The sequence below is a fragment of the Corvus cornix genome, chromosome 9 (genome assembly GCF_000738735.6).
Source record: "Corvus cornix cornix isolate S_Up_H32 chromosome 9, ASM73873v5, whole genome shotgun sequence".
Classification (NCBI taxonomy): domain Eukaryota; kingdom Metazoa; phylum Chordata; class Aves; order Passeriformes; family Corvidae; genus Corvus; species Corvus cornix.
In genome coordinates, this window is record NC_046339.1 from 8,998,432 (window position 1) to 9,017,197 (window position 18,766).

At 45.4% G+C, this 18,766-nt stretch overlaps 1 protein-coding gene across 8 annotated transcripts in view; it reads left to right on the forward strand.

Moving 5' to 3' along the window:
* ABCC5 (ATP binding cassette subfamily C member 5) overlaps positions 1-18,766 on the forward strand; it is a 67,576-nt gene that overhangs the window by 40,953 nt on the left and 7,857 nt on the right. For 6 of the 8 annotated variants that reach the window (XR_005602655.1, XM_039557008.1, XM_039557009.1 and 3 more), the window contains 8 exons: positions 101-260; positions 685-763; positions 1,375-1,488; positions 2,543-2,707; positions 3,400-3,483; positions 16,389-16,529; positions 17,177-17,328; positions 17,751-17,867. Coding sequence is in view for 7 of the 8 variants with exons in the window: in XM_039557008.1 (XP_039412942.1) it covers positions 101-260; positions 685-763; positions 1,375-1,488; positions 2,543-2,707; positions 3,400-3,483; positions 16,389-16,529; positions 17,177-17,328; positions 17,751-17,867 (1,012 nt within the window). In the remaining variant the exon portion in view is untranslated. Of the gene's footprint in view, positions 1-100; positions 261-684; positions 764-1,374; positions 1,489-2,542; positions 2,708-3,399; positions 4,941-9,172; positions 10,007-16,388; positions 16,530-17,176; positions 17,329-17,750; positions 17,868-18,766 lie in introns of those variants that run through there. The other 2 variants (XM_039557010.1, XM_039557011.1) reach the window with 2 other exon arrangements.

Sequence of the window (18,766 nt, forward strand, 5' to 3'; positions counted from 1 at the left end):
CTTTTCTTAGATGTGGACGGCTTTTTAAAATACTTTCTCATCTGAAAGCTGTTATGATTCTGTAGAAACACCAGTCTTGTTTTTCCTGTCTCATTTTTAGGGAAGTCTTCCCTTGGAATGGCACTCTTTCGTCTCGTTGAACTGTCTGGAGGCTGCATTAAAATTGATGGAGTGAAAATAAATGACATTGGCTTAGCAGATCTTCGGAGCAAACTCTCCATAATCCCTCAGGAACCTGTGCTGTTCAGTGGCACTGTGAGGTTAGTGAGACCATAAGAAGGCAAGAAAGGGACTGAGCAGTCTACCAGTTTATACCTGAAATGCCATAGGTGCCTGGTGAGGTGGTAGCTCTCAGGCATCCTAGCTTCTGTTCTGGTTTTGAAACAACAAAAGCACAGATGAATGATTTTACCTGGCCCAGTGCAGCACTGGGTGTGATCATCCTGCATGGAAGTCTTGCTTCCCTTTAGATGTGGTTGAAGTTTTAGTGTCTTTGTCTTCCATCTCTACTCTTGTTTTTTGGCTCTTCTAACCCCAGAGTGCTGGGAGCATCTGATTTCCTTGGCAAGGAAACTGCCAGTGGAAGGCCAGATGTAAATCACCTGTCTGGAAGAATTAGCACACTGCTGCTTTGCCATTCATTGCTGAGTTAAAATTCTGCTTGTTTTCTGCTTCCTCTTCCAGATCAAACTTGGATCCTTTCAATCAGTACAGTGAGGAACAGATCTGGGCTGCTTTGGAAAGGACTCACATGAAGGAGTGTGTAAGTATTATGTACACTGGGAGATACATGTTTGTATTTGACTTCCAAAGCAACATGTTCTGTTAGTAGCTATGTTAGAGGTATTTAGATAAAGCTTTTTCTCTGTATTTTTTCCCCTTGTTCTCTATGCTTTATTTGACCAATCTTTAAACTTTTTTCCATAATTTTATCACTGATATTTTTGGTTTTTTGAGAACATGCCATGTTCTGTGTGTATTTTTTAGTATGTAGCATAGCAGAGTGCTGCTTCATCACAGGGATTCTTAGGGTGTTAAAACATTACAAGTGGTATTTTTCTGTATGTGCCTTAAGTGTGCATTCTGCATTTCTATTTGTGAGTGTACATGTCGCATGTACAAATTTATAGTGACCTTAAAACCTGCCCTTTGTGAGGCCCTCTGCAGCAAGACTTGCTGCCATGACATTTCCAATTCTTTTTCTTGGTAGTCAAGTGGCAGCTATGGCTATGGAATTCAGGCTGGAGGAATTCCTGCAGGGACTAGGTTCACTCTCGTCTCTTGGTGACAAAGAGTTTGTGTTTATATGCTGTTTGTGTTTATATGATTTTATGCAATTCTGTAAGATTTTTTTTCCTCTTCTTTCCCATGCAGGTTGCCCAGCTGCCTATGAAACTTGATTCAGAAGTGATGGAAAATGGGGAGAACTTTTCTGTTGGAGAGAGACAGTTACTGTGCATAGCTAGAGCTCTGCTGCGTCGTTGCAAGGTGAGCGCAGCAGGGAGAGAAATAGCTGGAGATACCAAAATTATAGGATTGAACAAGCCTTCTTTTGTGCTGGATTCTTTCTGTCAGAGGAATCACACCAATGATTATTGCAACCCAGAGAGGTGTAAGGTTAAAACAACCAGGAAGGTATTTGTAGCCAGCTCCTGTAATGTCCTGCCATTGGAAAGGTGTTGTTTGCAAGTGTTAACAATAGTGTGTCAGACTGGCCTAATCTTTTATTCCATGTCCTGTTACTGGAGAGCATCAGATTCTTCCCTTCTTCCACCTTTTTGTGGATATGAGCCAAGTGTTTTCCTTCTACTAAAATGTGGTCTCCAAGTAGAGTTTGGGACCATGCTATGCCAGCCAAGTGAAAGGTTTTGCAGGAATGGAAAACAATAATTACAGTGAGAAAGGACTTTTGGATTGAGATTGACCAGGATTCTGGTTTTAAGAACCTTTTGTCTGAAATGCAACATATCATAATATTTTAAAGTTCACTCTGCATCTGTTTTTAAAGTCAGACTACTCAGCAGAAGTTACCGTCTCTGCAGTACCTGCACAAAGCATGTTCAGTTCAGCTGTGACAAAAAGTCACTCCAAATCAGTTTGTCTGAGAGTAAGAGAATTCTTACCCAGCATAAGGAAAGTATTAAGCCTAGTCAGTATTGACTCATTTCAGAAGGAATGTCACCACCAAGCATGTGTCAAATTAGTTTACTGGTAAAATTTGTATTTGAGATTAATCTACTGAATATGAAACTGAAAGTAGGAAAGTTGAGGCCCGGTTCATAATCCAGATGTAGCTCTAGGATGTGACCATAAAATGTAAGTGTGATCCATAGGTCTTCCCAGTGTGATCCTTTGTTGAAGGCAATTACATAAAGAAAACTGAAAGGCTACTTGTAAAAACTGCTTTTGTGCCCACAACTCTGTAAGGATTGCTGATTGTGACAACTCTTGGCCATGGCCATTCTGCCTACTCTATGTATTTTTATATTCAGGAGGGAAGGTGTGACTGTGGGTAACAGCCAGGATTCTGTGCTGCTTTCAGATATTGATCTTGGATGAAGCAACAGCTGCTATGGACACAGAGACAGACTTACTGATCCAGGAGACCATCAGAGAGGCGTTTGCAGACTGCACTATGTTAACAATTGCTCATCGCCTGCACACAGTCCTGGGCTGTGATCGGATCATGGTGCTAACACAGGGACAGGTGAGCAGGGAGGCGTCTCTGCCTCTGGTCTGGTGGTGCCTTGTGTGCAGACTGAACTGAGGGAACAACTGCACTGCAGGGTAGAAAATCCTCTGTGTTTATTTACACAGAGGATTTTGGTAATAATACTCCAACAGAATCAGTTGCTACCTTACTGTGACAAAATCAAAGATGGCAAAATTCTGTTTTCGCACTGAGAAAGTACCATAGAATAATAGTTTATCTTTAAAAATATTTTTGAAATACCCTTTGTAGGTTAGTTCTGAGATGGGTAATAACATAAACATCCCTGCTGGGCAGTGTCCCATTACTTTGATAAAGCCCTGTGCCATCAAGCATGCCTATGACAGATACTTACCTATTTTTCAGGCTTCCATTTGGGAGTCATAAACAGTTAAATCAAATGTAAGAACATTGGGTGAGGCTCTTAAAGGTAGAGAAGGCAAAAGCCCATAGTATCTGCCTCTGCCAGAGCCAGCAGAGGTTGCTTGCTATTGGGTTAGTTCCAGTGTTTGAGCCAGTCTGAAGCTTTACAGTATCCATAAATGCATGTACTTTCACTGCCTGGTGTCTCATCTAAAGATGAATGCTGTGTTTTCTATTCTTTACTATCACATCACAAGTCCAAGGGGTGGGAGTCAATTTTCTGCTGAATTTTACTGACATATTTTACCTGCCTTGTTTGGTTTCAGGTAGTGGAATTCGACACCCCAGCTGCCCTTCTGGCCAACGAGAACTCGCGCTTCTATGCTATGTTTGCTGCTGCAGAGAACAAGGTTGCTGTCAAGGGCTAAAATTCAGGGCAAAGTCACTTTAATTTTGGAGAGCTATGCTCCCTGCCTGTGGCAGGCCAGCTCTTCTTCCTCCTCCTCCTCGCAGATTATTGCCTTTTCATCTTTTAATTTTTAGCACAATGTGTCAAGCCAGAGAGTTTTTAAAACCATGTCAGAAGAACTCTTAATGTTTTTATTATTGTATTTATTCCATATTTACTAATTTTTTGTTATTAAATGCACTCTACAAATGGCTCAGGGAGCCATAGTTATAAATGTATCAGAGGCCTATAATGAAGCTTTATACATGTAGCTATATCTATACATAATTCTGTATATAGCCTATATTTACAGTGGAAATGTAAGCTGTTTATTTTATATTAAAATAAGCACTGTATTAATAACAGTGCATATTCTTTTCTATCATTTTTGTACAGTTTATGGTACCAGAGATCTGGCTTTGTTATCGGACGGTATCAGACACTGTTTTGTCTTTTACAGTTCGTCTTTTCCTAGTGCCAGATTTTCTGCGTGTCTGAGTGGAAGTGAAGCTTTGCAATAGTGTCCTTTATTGTCACATCTTTGTCTAGCGCAGCAGAGAAGAGCTCTGTGGTGTAACTATTGCATTGTAATTTATCAAAGCTATTTGGGGCATTGCTAATGTTCACCACAGCAGCGGCTGCTGCTTCCCATAATGCTTTTCCAAAGCAGGGTTTTTAGTGATCAGAGTGGGGAACCGCTCCTGGGTCACATTAAGGCCTTGTATTTTCTCAGTGTTCTGACACAGTATTTCTTACTGTATCAGCAGAGTTTATTTTAATGCAAGCCAGCCCAAGCTCTTCCTGCTTCGCTGATCTAACACAACCAAAATCTTACTGTTCGTGGAATGATCTGTAACAAATTAATCATAAGGTTCAAATCATACCCTGTATGCTGGCAGGAAAGCCTTTTCAGAGTTGCTTCAGCTGACTGACTCTCTATCTTGAAGCTGCTAACACTCCTCAGAGGTTTAGGTTGGCTTTCACTGGCATGGGTAACACTAACTCTTTGTTCTGCTCACTTATACTAAGATTAATCAACATTGATATTTCCTGTTTCTTTCTTGCACACTTGTTAAGGAAGCAGTCCTTGACCCCACATCTTCTGGAACCTTAAAGGGGTTCCTGTTGATCAGGATGTAACACTGGTGTAGGACATGGTTTTCTTACTGTAAATGACCTACCTCAGGTTACTGGGTTCTGCGTAGTGCATTGCCATGATCACTGTACACCATCCCTGTTTTTTGGGACCTGTGGCCCGGGGGGACACAGTTGCTCCTGTGATAGCTGTGACTTATTGAATGGTCAGCGTTGCATGTCTTTGTCAACTTGGACATTTTGTAGCCTTAGCATGTTTGCAAAATGTCTCATTGAGGCAGAAATCTGAAAAGTAAATAAAACTATTTTGGGTTTTGTAAATTTTATTGGCTTAAGTGGTTTGTTTTGGGCACATAAATAACTTTGCACCTTTCTGAGCCCTGGGGAACAGGTTTGCAGTCTTTTTTGTTTGTTTGTTTTTTCCTCTTGTCATGCATCAAGGTCCAATCTTTCTTTCTTCAGAGTAAAGGTGTTTCTTTAAAAGTGTGGTGGGTGATTTAAAAGCATGGGGGTTGCTTGCAATACATGTATGTTAAGTAGTACAGGAAGTAATAATTTATAGTGCAAGCATTCAAGCCAAGTAGAAGGGCTGAGGTCAGGTGGAAGACCTTCTTAGGCTCAGATTTTCTATTTTCTTTACCTGAAAGCACTACAGTTTATAGTGTGACATGACTGCAAAGTCACAGAAAGAAGCATTTCTACCTACCAGTACCACAGGCAAATCATGGCATTAACAGAGCTTGCGCTGTAGCTGGAAGTAGCACAAAAAGCATTGCTGTGATTGTTCTTAACTCTTCTCCAAAGCAAGAATTAGCTGGCACAGACCTTACCCTGCTCACAGGCCTGGAGTTTGCCCCATGGACTTTAGCATTTCACTTGAAGGAAATGGGCTAATGTACCTGGTTCTGAGTGCTGCTGGGGTCAGTGTGTGGCTTTACTTTACAGCTAAGGCTGAGCTAATGGCAGTCTGGGCAAAAGGGGAGCCATCCTGATCTTATCCTCCTCCTTCTTCTTCCAGGCTGGGACTTCCTCTTCCTTTCCTGATGCCAGCAGTGGCTCTTGTGTGGTCCAGATCAGAAAGCTAACTTGCAGAAAGCAGGAATGCTGTACAAAGGAGACAGGAAGGCACCACCTGGAAGGGAGGTGAAGTGGGGCTGCTCTTTTCAGCAGGTGCTGGCTGTAACAGTAGCATAGGTGTGTGAGGGAACTGCTCAGCGTTCACTGCCCCAAACTGCTGCTTCCCAGTTACACTCTCCTAAAGAGCTGAATCTTTGCTGCAGCTTTGGTGAGCTGAAACAGCTCAGCAAGGTGTCAGACAAGGGCCTGTGATGGAGCAGGTGAACAGTCACCTGTGAACAGCAGGGATTAACTCAACCATTTTGTTAAACCTTAGCTGCAGCATTGTTACTTTGGAATTAAAGACAGAGACTGACAGAAGGAAATGTTCTTTCTGTTGTGATCACTTCTGTGCTTCATTTGTCTCACAGATGCACTGAAGTATTGCTGCTCACAGGGGTAGCTGTAATTTTTTTACTGGCTTTCATCCCAAACCACAGGAGCAAGCTGAGGCCTGGCCAAGGGCCCTATCACTGAAGTGGAAGGAAGAAACATTAATATTTACAAATGGGACTGAAATATCTGTATCTTTGGAGCATTCTACAAGAGGTTGATGATGATTGGAAGGTTCAGGAGTTGGATTCTGCTTTAGAATTTATAGTGTGATACCCAGGGAAGATTTCATCCTATGAGGAATAGAATAAGATGCTGGGATTGGGACAGAGATTTTCCTTAAAGAGATCCTGCCCAAAATAGCATGGAGATAGCACATGCTTCTGTTCTAGTTTAATATCAACTGGCAACTAAGCCCCACACAGTCCTGTGGGATGGGGGAGAGAATTGGAAGGGTAGGAAGCTAGAAAACTTGAGAGCTGAGATCAAAACAGTTTAATAGGGAAAGCAAAAGCCACACAAGCAAGCTAAAACAAGGTATTTAATTCCCCATGTCCCAGCCTTCTCCATGAACGCAGGGCTCCATTGTGGGTAATGGTGACTTGGGAAAACAAACACCATCCTCTGAATGTCCCCTCCTTCCTCTCCAGCTTTTATAATGCCATATGATCTGGAATATCTATCTGGCCAGTTATATCTGTCTATATCTATCAGTCTGTCCCTGCTCTGTCCCATCCCATCTCCTTGAGCACCCCCAGCCGCCTCACTGGTCAAGTGAGAAGCAGAAATATCCTTGGCTCTGTGCAAGCCCTGCTCAGCAACAGCTACACTATCCCTGAATTACCAACACTGTTTTCAGCACAAACCCCAAACACAGCTTGATACCAGCTACTGTGAAGAAAATTCACTCTAGCCCAGCCAAAACTAGCACACCTTCCAGCAAAGGCTGTGGCCCAAGACCAGCAAGTGTGCAAGAGGAGAGAGATTTGTCTGGGATAACTGGTTACTGTATTGTCCTCTGGACTTTCCATTACGTCAGTTTTGCTTATTCTGTCCAAATACAGCGAGTGCAGCTGATCCTGATTCATTATCAAAAGCTTAGAGCCTCTTCAAGAGAATGTGTTCCTGCTCATCTTGTCAGTCTGATGAGTGGACACATTGCACTTGCTTGGGACTTCAACCAAAGCACAGGTAGGATTCTTCTAAAATTACCCAGGAGATAACATGCAGTTAGATTGATGTAATTAAGTGCCAAATCAGGCCCTGAAGTTGTGCTGGCTTGAACACCTGAGGACATTTCACCCTTACCTGTGGTGAAGGTCATGCAGGGTCAGATCCTGAGGTTGCTGGGCTGTGCTTTGCACATCACCTGTAGGTGAAATCCAGGTCACACAGGCCTTAGTGCATCACTGGAAACAAAATTTGAGGAAGCTGAATTTTTTCAAAAGGCAATTGGTATGAGTGAGAGAAGGTATGAGAAGGATAAAAGCAGGACGTTTGATTTATTAAAGAACACGGACAGAAAAGATGGCAGGACAAAGTGTTTTTCTTAGTTACAAGGGAATTTATTGCAATGACAAAATTGCTCTTTGGAGGTTCTTCAAAAGAACACTGAGAAAGTGCACGGTGCTGTACCCAGCAACCGAAGAGCCTGAGTGTTATTTTTTTACTGCAACTGTAGCATGTGTTCTACTATATATAAAACTATATATGTTTTACACAAAGGTTTTCTTTAGCTTCAGGTTGGTAGACGGTGATTCTGTGTTTAACCCTTGGTTGAGCTGGTAACTGCAGCCACAATGTGCTGAGGCTACAGTTTGTGCCTCTGGTGTGATGATACAGTGGAAACTTAGCTGGAATTTGGTGCAGATGCTGCAGCCGTTAGTGTAAGGCTTGGGAGGCTTTTAGAATGTACCACTGTGGGTTCATTAAACCCACAACCATGTGAGAAATGTTCCTGTCTTATCCAAAATACTTGTGTTGGAGCCTCATCAGGCAGTAGGCAAAGCATAACAGTGAAAATTAGAGTGAAAATAACTTACAGGAATGTCATTACATGGGACAGAGACTTTACGCTGCCCTTGGGCTGGGGGGAGTGCAAATCACAGTTACTTGCACAGACCTCCTTCCTTCCAGCTTGCTGACTCCTGCTGTTGCCATGCAGAGAAACAAGTGCTGTACAAAGCTGATAATTTTGTGGTTTCTGTCCTTTCCCATTTAGGAAGGCAGCAGTATAGGGTGTGTGATTGATTACCTAGAGTTCTAGGGAAGAGTAAAGTGCATTATATCTGAGCAGGGCTCTGGGGCCAGTTTTCAGTGAGACTTGGAGGCAGGAAACTACAGGCAGCCCAGCTGGGAGGGAAAGGATTTTTAAAAGGGTGTATATGGGGTGCAGGAAGAAGGGAGGCTGTTTAGGGTTAGCTGTGAGCTCGATGTGGGGGTGTGACCAGGAGGAGTGAGGAAGCCAGAATAGGTACCGGTGGGATGAGGGTGCAAGAATCAGCCCTGCTAGGAGCCGTGGTATGGAGGTTTTGGGGGTGTTTGTCGTGGAGCCAGGAGCGGGGGACGGTGAGGCATTCACTCACTGTGCGGAGGGGACAGAGCTGGCTGTCAGGGGACAGGAGCCACCCGAGCGGGGCGTTGTGGCCATGCCAATGGCCGTCCCCAGAGCAGGAGCGCTGGGAATCGGTGTGTCCGGGCCAGGCCCTGGGGTGGGGTAGGGGGAGAGGAGGGAAGCTCTGCGTGGGCCGGTTAAAGCTGCCCTGTGAACGGGGGAACGGCTGGAAGGAGCTGCCGGTGCTCAGGGCAGCACGCGCGGACGCCCACACGTGTGAGTGAGGGAATGAACGAATGAATGAGTGAACGAACAAGTGAACGCTGCTCCCCCGGCAGCGATCCCGGTACCGGGGCTGTCCCGACGCCCGCCTTGTGTTCGGCTGCGCCCGGGCCGGGCTGAGGCGGTGCCGGGGCGGGGCGGGTGCGCGCGCAGCGGGCGGGCGGGGCGGGGCCGCCCTCCAGCGCCCCCCGGCGCCCCCCGGCGGCCGCGCCCGCCGCTGCTGTCCGGGCCCGGGCCCTGCGTTCCCTCGGCCGGTCTTTTCCGCCTCCCCCTCCCCGCCCCGGCCGCTCCGGCCGCCGGGGCCTCCCTCCTCCCCGCCCGCCCATGGATTTCACATAGCAGCCGCCGCCTCCGCCGCCTCCTCCTCCTCCTCCTCCGCCGCCGCTCCATGGCGGCTCCGGCTCCGCGGCCGCCCGGCCTGTGCTGCTGCCGCAAGGGTTCCGCGGCCGGGCCGGAGGCGCCGCCGGCCCCGCCGCCACCTCCCGAGCCGCCGCCGGACGTGGCGTCGGCGTCCAGCTCGCAGCTCTTCAGCCTGAGGCACCTGCACCTGGGGCTGGAGCTGCGGCCCGAGGCGCGGGCGCTGGCGGGCTGCCTGGTGCTGGAGCTCTGCGCGCTGCGCCCGCAGCCCCGCGCCCTGGTGCTGGACGTGCACCCGGCGCTGCGCGTCCTCTCGGCCGCTTTCCGCCGCGCCGCGGCCGGGGAAGCGCCCTGCGCCTTCGCCTTCTCGCCCGCCGAGGCCGCCGCCGCCCCAGCCCCGCCGCCCCCGCCGCCCTGCCCGCCGCCGCCGCCGCCCTGCGCGCCGCCCTGCGCCGCCAGCCCGCCCGCCACCGCCACCTTCCTCTCGGCGCCCTGCATCGCCGCCGGACCGCTGCCCCCCGCCGCCCCCCCGGGGGACCCGCCCGCCGGCCCCCCGCCCGCCGCCGCCGAGCCGCCGCCGCCGCTGCCCCTCTTCTCCCAGCCGCCCTGCTCCGCCTGCCCGCTCGGCTTCAGGGTGGACCCCTTCACCGACTACGGCTCGTCCCTCACTGTCTCCCTGCCCGCCGCCCTCCAGCCGCACCAGCCCTTCCAGATCATCGTCCGCTACACGACGGCCGACGGCCCTGCCGTGAGTACCGGGCAGGGGTTGGTAACGTAGGAAACCGGTCCCGGAGCGGCTGGCAGAGCCCTCCCGTGTCGCCCGTGCCTGTCGCACATCTTTACTTCTGTTCTAAGTGACCGTCGGGGAAGCGCCCGGCCCCGCAGCAAAGGCGGTGGGAGATATCTCCCTGCCAGCCCCTCCGGTCCTGTCCCTGGTCCTCATCGCCTGGCAGCGCCAGCCCGCTGGGCAGCAGCATCTGTGCCCTGCCCGCAGGCGCTCTCGGCACTGCCAGCCCCGCCGTCCCCCGCCGCACTCAGCAGCGGTGCTCGTACCGACCCAGCTGCTCTCCCTCCTGTCTTCTCCCATCGAGTGGACCCCAAGGCTATTCATCCTCCACCGCAATAGTAATTTAAAAGTTTTTCGTTCTTTAAGGGCATTGCAGCTGTTGGCGAGGAGAGTGAAAATTTGAAAACTGCTGCCTCGACTCAGTCCTTCAGGACAAATTATGTCATCCACAATTCAGGAGTTTCCCTGGGGGTTTTGCCAGCTGCTTACAAAATCAGGCCTTGCGCACCTAGGCTGGTGTTCCAATGAGCCGTGGTCAGGAGCTTTGAGAACAGGGGTGATTCTACGTGTTCCTACAAGTTATCTGCTGAAAAAAGGGATGAGAAATGGCCCAAAACACCCCTTTGGATGTGGCCATGGAGGTGCTTCCATGTCTGTGGATTAGCTTTCTTCAACAGTGAAATGCTTTGTAAATTCTGTCACTTCTTTTAAACCCCCGGTATTTAGAACCACTTTATTCCCGGCCTTTTAGGTGCTGCCTGTCAGACCTTGTGTTTTTAAGAAGTTATGATAGTGAAAATATGAAGTTCCCACTTGAACATCAGTTCTTTTTAGTACTGTACAGTCTGTTCAGGTTGGGAATTAAACTGAGGTGATTTTCGTCACGTGGTTCTTGAATCTATTTGCAAAAGAAATTTTTTTTTTTTTTTAAGAGTCTTGCAACTTTGTTGCCTCTATCTTGCCTAAAGGAATTGACTCTCAGCCCTCTGATTTGGTGTTGCTGTTGCACTGGTCAAAACCGGTAAACGTGTCGATCTATTTGATTTTTACAATGTATTTAACAAGAGCAGGAATTGAACATAAAAGCTTCTTGCAAAACAACCCACAGGAAGTAAATAGTAGGCCTTTCCTCATGACAGGAAAGTGTTGCTGATTAGAATGAGTTTGCTGGATGTTTCTCTGTCTAATTTTAATACTACATGGAAGATCACAAAAGTAATTTCATCATTGGAATGATCTGGGTAGTCTTACACATTGGCTCGCTTGGAATAGTGAGTTCCACATGAAGATTTTTATTGATGGAAGTTTCCTGTGGTCATAGGGTAACTTTTTAATGTTCTAGTCCTTCCCTAAAAGTGCAAAAACGAAGATTCTGGCGCTTTTAAAGTTCAGATCCACTTGGATATTGTTCCTTTTCTCCTCTGGAATTCCTGGCTTTACTATTTCCTTGTACAATGCTCTGTTCAGAAGATTCTGTTCATTGTTTTTTTCCTGGGTTTATGAAGAAACCTGTTTCTTTTGTCCGCTCTCTGCCTTGTTTATGGTGAGAAGGCTTTAAAGCTAATTTGGCATTGCTGTGTGCTCTGTAATCGTTCTCAGTCTGGCTGAGCCACACCTCCCAAAGTACATGATAATGTGCTTTCCTCCTCTTGAACAAATTGTTTTATTTTAGACCAGCTTGTGCTTTCCCGAGTTTTGCCAGTCCTGTTGCCAAAGGGGCAGCCTGTCCTGCTGAGTCTATGAAGAAATGATCTCAGTACGATTGGAATACTGATCTGGCTTTGGGAATGATGTGAAAACCACTGGAAGCTTCAGAGCACTGATTGATGTGACATCCATTTAGTCTCACCTTGTATTAATGTGTTGCTTCCTTGGCCCCACATGCAGTCCTGTGTGGATGCTGAGAGCAGGACATTTCTTCCATTCCCTCTGTTGTTGTCTTGCTCCCCATGGATCAGAGGTGAGCTACCTATTCTTTATCCTGTTTTTTGAAGTCTTTATTGTACTTTTAACAGCGTGTCCTGCTTCAGCTGAAATGAAGCTGCAAGGACTCATGTCAAGATTATTGATGGTCACAGCATTAGGGACATGCACTGCCCTTCCCAAGTGATACTGGAAAGCAGAAGCAGGCATGCTCACTGACATAAACCCTACCATGTTTGCTCACTCACTGTTGTAAGTTTTGGCTGGCAAAGTATTTGTCCTCAAGTAGCACCTGTTGTAGCCCTTCATGTTCAGCATGCTGAACTATTTTGTTTGGATCCAAAGTGGTTTGGTGCTATTGTAGTGCTCTATGTCATTGCTGGTTTTTGGCCCAGCATTGCACTTTAACAGGGATGAGTAACCCATATGCATATAAGGGTCAACTGGCTTATACTCATGTCTTGTAAATATTCTGGCAGTCCCTTTTCTCTGCCAGTGAGGCACAATTTTACAGTGTTAGACCTCTGTCTTCTAAAATTTCTATTTTCTTTGGCCATTCTAGGAATATATTCTCCTTAGGTCAGGGCTTATTTTCTGTGGGACCTTTAGCATACTTGTGGGACCTATAAAACAGTAAATGCATGTTACAGTGCAGTGTGAATGTGTTGGCAGTAAGATCAGCAGCAGAGATAGTAGTGGGTTTAAAATTGGAAACCTGTTGTCTTGCTATACTTGCTTTGGGCCATCTGGACATGTTATTTGACTATCCTATTATTTCTCGTGTGGAGGAAGGAGCCAAGATCTTTGGTTGTTTGATGGACATTGAGAGACAGCTGAGAGATTAAATCTGCCTTTCACAGAGCATTCCAGCTCCCTGTGCTGTTAGGAAACCATATGCTCAGTACATTGCCAGTTCCCATCAGAGGCAAGACTGTCACAATCATTTTGTATCTCTCCTGGTGTGGGCTGAAGGCACACACTGATCAGGTGTGTTGGGGACAGTGGTCCTGCTCTTCCTCCCCTTCTCCCTCATCCCTTACTTCTTGGTAATACTCTTGTGTGACACTTTCTTTTTTCCTTCCCTAGAGAGAAAAATCTACACCTGTCTCTTGCCCACTGTGTCATTCCTCTGATTTGGCAGTGCACATCTTAACACCAGTGCTATTTTCTTTCCTTAAATGCAAATTCTGCTCTGGGTTCTGGTATAAAAAATTGTAACATTTCCTTATCTTCAGGATTTAGCAGAAAGGACAGTCCTCTTTGTAGTGCTAGAAACTTCCCTGTAATTCCTTAGATTTGTCTTGATTTCTCAGTCCCCATAGAATGACTTGCTGCCCAGGTGTGCCTTGCTGCTGTCACATGCTCTGCATCTCAGGTGTTTTGTTTACTTTGTGATCAGATAGAGCACCTTGTTTGCCTAGAACAGAAGCTGTGGCTTTGCAGCTCTTCCTGCGACCTTCATCAATAATGCATGTAAAAACATGGAGAGGTTTAAGATTAAAAGAGGCTTAGCTAATTGCCTTTGTCATTTGCCAGATTTGGGCAAAAGATTATGATCTAAGTCAATAAAAATTATACTCTTGGCAGGTGCCTTATGAAGTGTGAGAATACGTGGGCAGGGAAAAGCCTGGGCTGCCCAAAGCCTTTGTTCAGCAGAGGAATCATGCAGCAGGTCTTTGTAATTGAAATGCACCACAGAACAGCTTTAATGTGTGAAACAGCTTTCCTGTATACATGAAAAGCTAGATAAAAATGAAGAGCATGATGATGATGTCACATGTATTTCCCAAGGGGAAGTGCAGGAGGGATTTGGATGTGGAGTAGATGCTACAGCCCCAAATGCTGCTCTATCCCTATGCTCCACTGCTCGCCCCAGCAGCACCCTGGGCCTCGCACTCCTTTCTAGGATGCTGCTTACACTCATTTTCTCCAGCCTGTAGCCCTGCCTCTGTCCAGCAGCATAGCCTGGTCTATTTATATTACAGATCTATTTATATTGTTTCAGGATAACTTTCATCATTGTTCCAAGTGCGTCTGGAAAGAGAGACGGAGGCTTGCCATGTAGCTGCAGACATTAGAAAACAGGGGAAAAAAATACTTCATCCTCTGCAAATGTTTTCCCTCTTGGCTCTTGGGGTTGGTGCTTCACTTAACTTCAACCAAATGTCAAATAAAGCAGGACTGGTTGAAAAGAAGTTGTCCTTAATTTATGGAGTTTCTTGTAAACAAGAATCAGCTCTTGGTTCCCCTTCCCTTCCTGCTTATGTTTTCCTCCTGCACTGCTCAGGGAGAGCTTCCCCTTATCTCTCTGCTGTAAAGACATCGTCAGCCCTTTTTCCTTCCTACTCAAGTGTTGTAAGCGATTTAGGTGTGGTGGTGCCTTATCTCTGTTTTCTTTGTTAGCCTTTTCTGTCTCTCAAAAAGTAAAGGAAACAATCTTTTGAAGATGAGTCTCTTCAGCAGGACCAACGATACAGATTGGAAGTCAGACTTTATGATAAAAGTACAAAGCCACTGATCAGAGGAGTCAAAAAAGGCATTGGGGCAGATCTTTGAAATTTAATTTCTGAGCCTCTTCCCTGGATCATTAGAAAACTACTACCCTGTATTAAAATATAGTATTTTCATTTTTTTGCATATGTGTGTTCTGGGTGGAAGTTACTAGTTATTGGTGTTTAATGAGATATATGTCCCCAAATGCCTTCTGGAATAGCTGTCTCCAGTTCCATAACGTGGCATTGCAGAAATTATATTCCTTGCTGTGAAATGCAGATATCTATGAGAAATGTAATTCATGGAAATCTGTAGCTGTATAGGTGCCCCAAGGCTGTGGGCAGTGTGCTGAAATGCAGCACGTGGATGTGAACAGACAGGGCTCCTCAGAAGTCCAGCTTTGAGCTTGTTTCTGGTCCTACAGGCTTGAAATAGAAGAGGGCAATCTTAAAACAAATTTCAAGGGATTAATTTTACTTCTAGATAAAGGTTTTTAATTTTCTAGTGCCTCCCACCTAAAAAACCCCCAAACATTTGCCAGTGGAAGTGTGAGACTCCATAGGAATAACTGAAAGCTGCAGACTGTGTGTTTCCTGTCCTTACCTTTCACTGATCCCTGCAGATGCTGCTCCAGTGGATGATTTGGGAGAGGAGCACATTGGCACCTGAGGAAAAAGGTCTAAAGGCAAGGGAAGAAGATATCAAAAAATAACCTTATAGGACAGAAGGAGAGAGAGAAAACTTTAACTTCCAAAAGTTAACTAGGAGGCAGAGCTGTAATATGTTGTTAAAATGTAAGCAGACTTAGTACCCAGGCTTCTCTTCTGTGTTTTGTTGCTTTCCCTTGAGGACCAGAACTGAACTAGTGTTTGCACTAACTGCTGTTCCCTGATCTCAGATTTATTGGTTGCTTTGAGCTAAGAATTCGGCAGACTCAGAAGTTTTATTCCTTGTGCTTGACTGTTTCCAAGACTTCCAGTGGTTCCAATTTTATTGCAAATTTCACAATATTTGATTTTTTCCATCAAAGTTCAGCTCCAGAGTTCTAGGATTACAAGAAAATCCTTATTTAAAATTGCTCCTGCACTTCAAAGTTGGAGGCAGGGAGCATGAGCAAGCACAAACTTTTGAAATATAAAAACCAAAAGGCAAATAATTGGACTTTTTCTTATTATTCTTAATATGTTCTAATTATTTGCTGGGTGTCTGACTTGTGATTCCTTTGCTATTTGATACTGAAAATTGACATGCTCAGTAGTGTGTTTTGTTGGCTTTCCTTTTGTGACCACTCAGAATCTCCTTATCCATTCTGTAAAAAGGGGCCTCCAATGTCCTTGACCAGATGTTTCTTACATATACTGACTTTTTTGCATAGTGTCAAAATGTTTGATGCTTCAGCCAGGAGGGCAGTGTCAGGGTCAGAGATAATGTTGTGTACACAGTTCAGCTTCAGGGATTTTTACTTTGTGGATTTGGGTTTGTTTTGGGGGTGGTTTTTTTTTTTTTTTCAGCTGTTTTACCTGACCCCTTCTACTCCTGTTCATATTGAGTTATAAACATGGAGGTATCCAGAGTACTCCCTTTGACAAGAAGGTTGTGTGGATGTTTGTTAGGGACTTGTTATTAATCAAGTAAATTGATACAACAGAAATAGTGAGTGGCTGTAAGTCACTGTTATGTGTCACCACTCAGTGTTCAGACAGCAGGAAATTTTTCTGAGCATTTCTGGAAAATAAACTGGAGTAGAAAGATGTACAGTTGGAGATGGAAATGTGCCCTGTGGCAGGTGTTCATCCAGGCAGCTGAGCAGCTGAGGTGGTGTTTCTCCCCCACAATCGTCTTGATTTCACATTTTGGTTTTGGCAGTTCATCTTTGTGCTGTTGTCCCTTTCCCTCACCTCTTCTTCCCTCTGTTGTGTTTTAACAGATCTGGTGGCTGGATCCAGAGCTGACGTACGGCAATGCCAAGCCCTTTGTCTTCACACAGGGACACTCGGTGTGTAACCGCTCCTTCTTCCCCTGCTTTGACACCCCTGCAGTGAAATGCACCTACTCAGCTACTGTCAAGGTAAGGGATGGCTGTGAATGGTTCATGGAGCTCTTAGTTGCTGTTAACCTGTGAAAGCATAGTTACATCGTGTATGTACACCTGCTAAAAATATTGTGATTCAGTGTTGTAAGCAATACTGGATTTTTAAACTGTTGGAGTGATTCTGGTTCTTGGACCAGAATCAGGGTAGTGCCACAAACATAACTCTGTTGCCTATCCCACGTGGGTCTTGCCTTCCTTGTCCTCAATGCTGAAAGAGTAATTGTGAAATGGAAATATGAGAGAGAATTTGGCTGGTCCCTTCCAATAGGGGTTATTGATGATAATATTCAACTGTATTGTACTAAATTTTGAAAGAAAAAACCTGAAGTTTTTTGAAAGCAGCATCAAATAATGTTGCATTTTGTATAGACGAAATAATTTAATATGTGGGTGCTTTTGGGGCAGCTGGCATATAGGAGGATTCATATTTTTGGTTGGTATGTTTCCATGGACTGGGCAGATTGTGGTGTAAAAACTTCACAGAAATCTTACATTTTGTGTTATCTAAATTATTGTTTTTAATGTACATCATCAGGCCTACATGAAAATGAACCAGAGATTTGTGATTCAGTCATTCAGCTGTGATTATCTGGTGAGTTGAAGTGTATGATGGTGTCTTCCAGGCTCCAGCAGGCATACAGGTGTTGATGAGTGCCACCCAAAGCTCCTACGTAGAAGAGGAAGGTGTATATCAATTTTACATGGAATATCCAGTTCCTGCCTACCTAGTGGCCCTGGTGGCTGGAGACCTCATACACGCAGACATAGGTCCAAGGTAAGATTTGCAGTGAGTTCATTCTGCATTTTATGTCCCTGTACAGTGCTTCATACTGTAAAGTAGCAAAGATGTTGATAAGAGAACAGTTGGGTCCGTGAGCTGTGAGCACTGAGTTTGAAGTGTAGTTGGGTGTAAAGAAATTCATGGCACTGCACTGGCAAAGATATGTTCCTCTTTCATAAATGTTGCCTACTGTCCCCTGAAGTCATTACAGCTGCTTTCTCGTTGCCTTGTTGGAGTGATTTTTGGTTACCTCTTGCCATGTTCCATGGAGCATTAGCCTAGGAGGGCCTGGGTCTGATGGGAGGTCTCCTTGCACTATTACCATACATGGAAGTGTGGTGAGCAGACAGGCTGTTTTTTCTAAGAGATAATTCAGTTTGCTGAAGTATCACCTGATGTTTTCTGTTTTCTGACAGGAGCAGAGTGTGGGCAGAGCCTTGCCTGCTGCCAACAGCCATCAGCAAGCTTTCTGGCATTGTTGAACGCTGGTTGACAGCTGCAGAGAGTCTGTATGGCCCCTATATATGGGGAAGGTGAGTTTAATCAGTCTCCTGGGAATGTGCAATGGGAACAAAATAAAACAGTATTCAGAAATGGTCGTGCTTTCTCCCTATAGAAGGGCCAATCAGCATTTTAACTGGCATGATTGTAGTAGTTGCAAACAGACTCTGGAGTTTTCTCTCCACAAGTGGCAGGAAGGACCATGGAGGCATGGAGGTGTTTTAGCTGGTTTGCAGGGCAGAACTGGAGGTTTCTAAACAGTGGGTCTTTCCTAAGGAGTGAGGGTTTTTCATACTACAGTGTTTTGTGATGCAAGTCCAGCATGGGGCCAGACACCATTTAAAATGTATGGTTGTTTTATTAATCTCATTTATTTCTGCATTTATTGTGGTATGCATGAGTATACTGAAAATCTCAGTACATTGAGAGTCCAAGTCTCTCAAACCAACATTAATAGTTCTTGAATAGCTGGACTGTGTGTTAAAAATGAGTGGTTTTGAGAGAATACTTTCATTCTTTGGATGGAAGAAAATGATTATAAAAGCTTCATATATTTCTTTGCTAAAGGTAAGCAGGAAGATCTCATTGTTGTTAACTTATAAAATATTGCTTGAAATAATCTGAGAATGTGGCCCAGTGTGCCAGTGCTCATCACTGGTAAAGAAATTTAGAAAACAAAACAAATATTACTGTTGTGTTCTGAAGCAGACAGATTAAGGTGATTTTGCTGACACTGCATGTATAGGAAATCAATGAATTCATTGACAGCTTCCTAGCCTCTTTCTTTCCTGGGAGTCTCTGGGGACTCAACACCATGTTACACTACTGTTTATAATGTAAACAGTTTTCTGGCTCCCAGATACACAACTTGTGATGAGTTTGTGTGTGTGAAGGGAGCACAATGCTTCTGGGATGTGCTGGATCTGGTGCA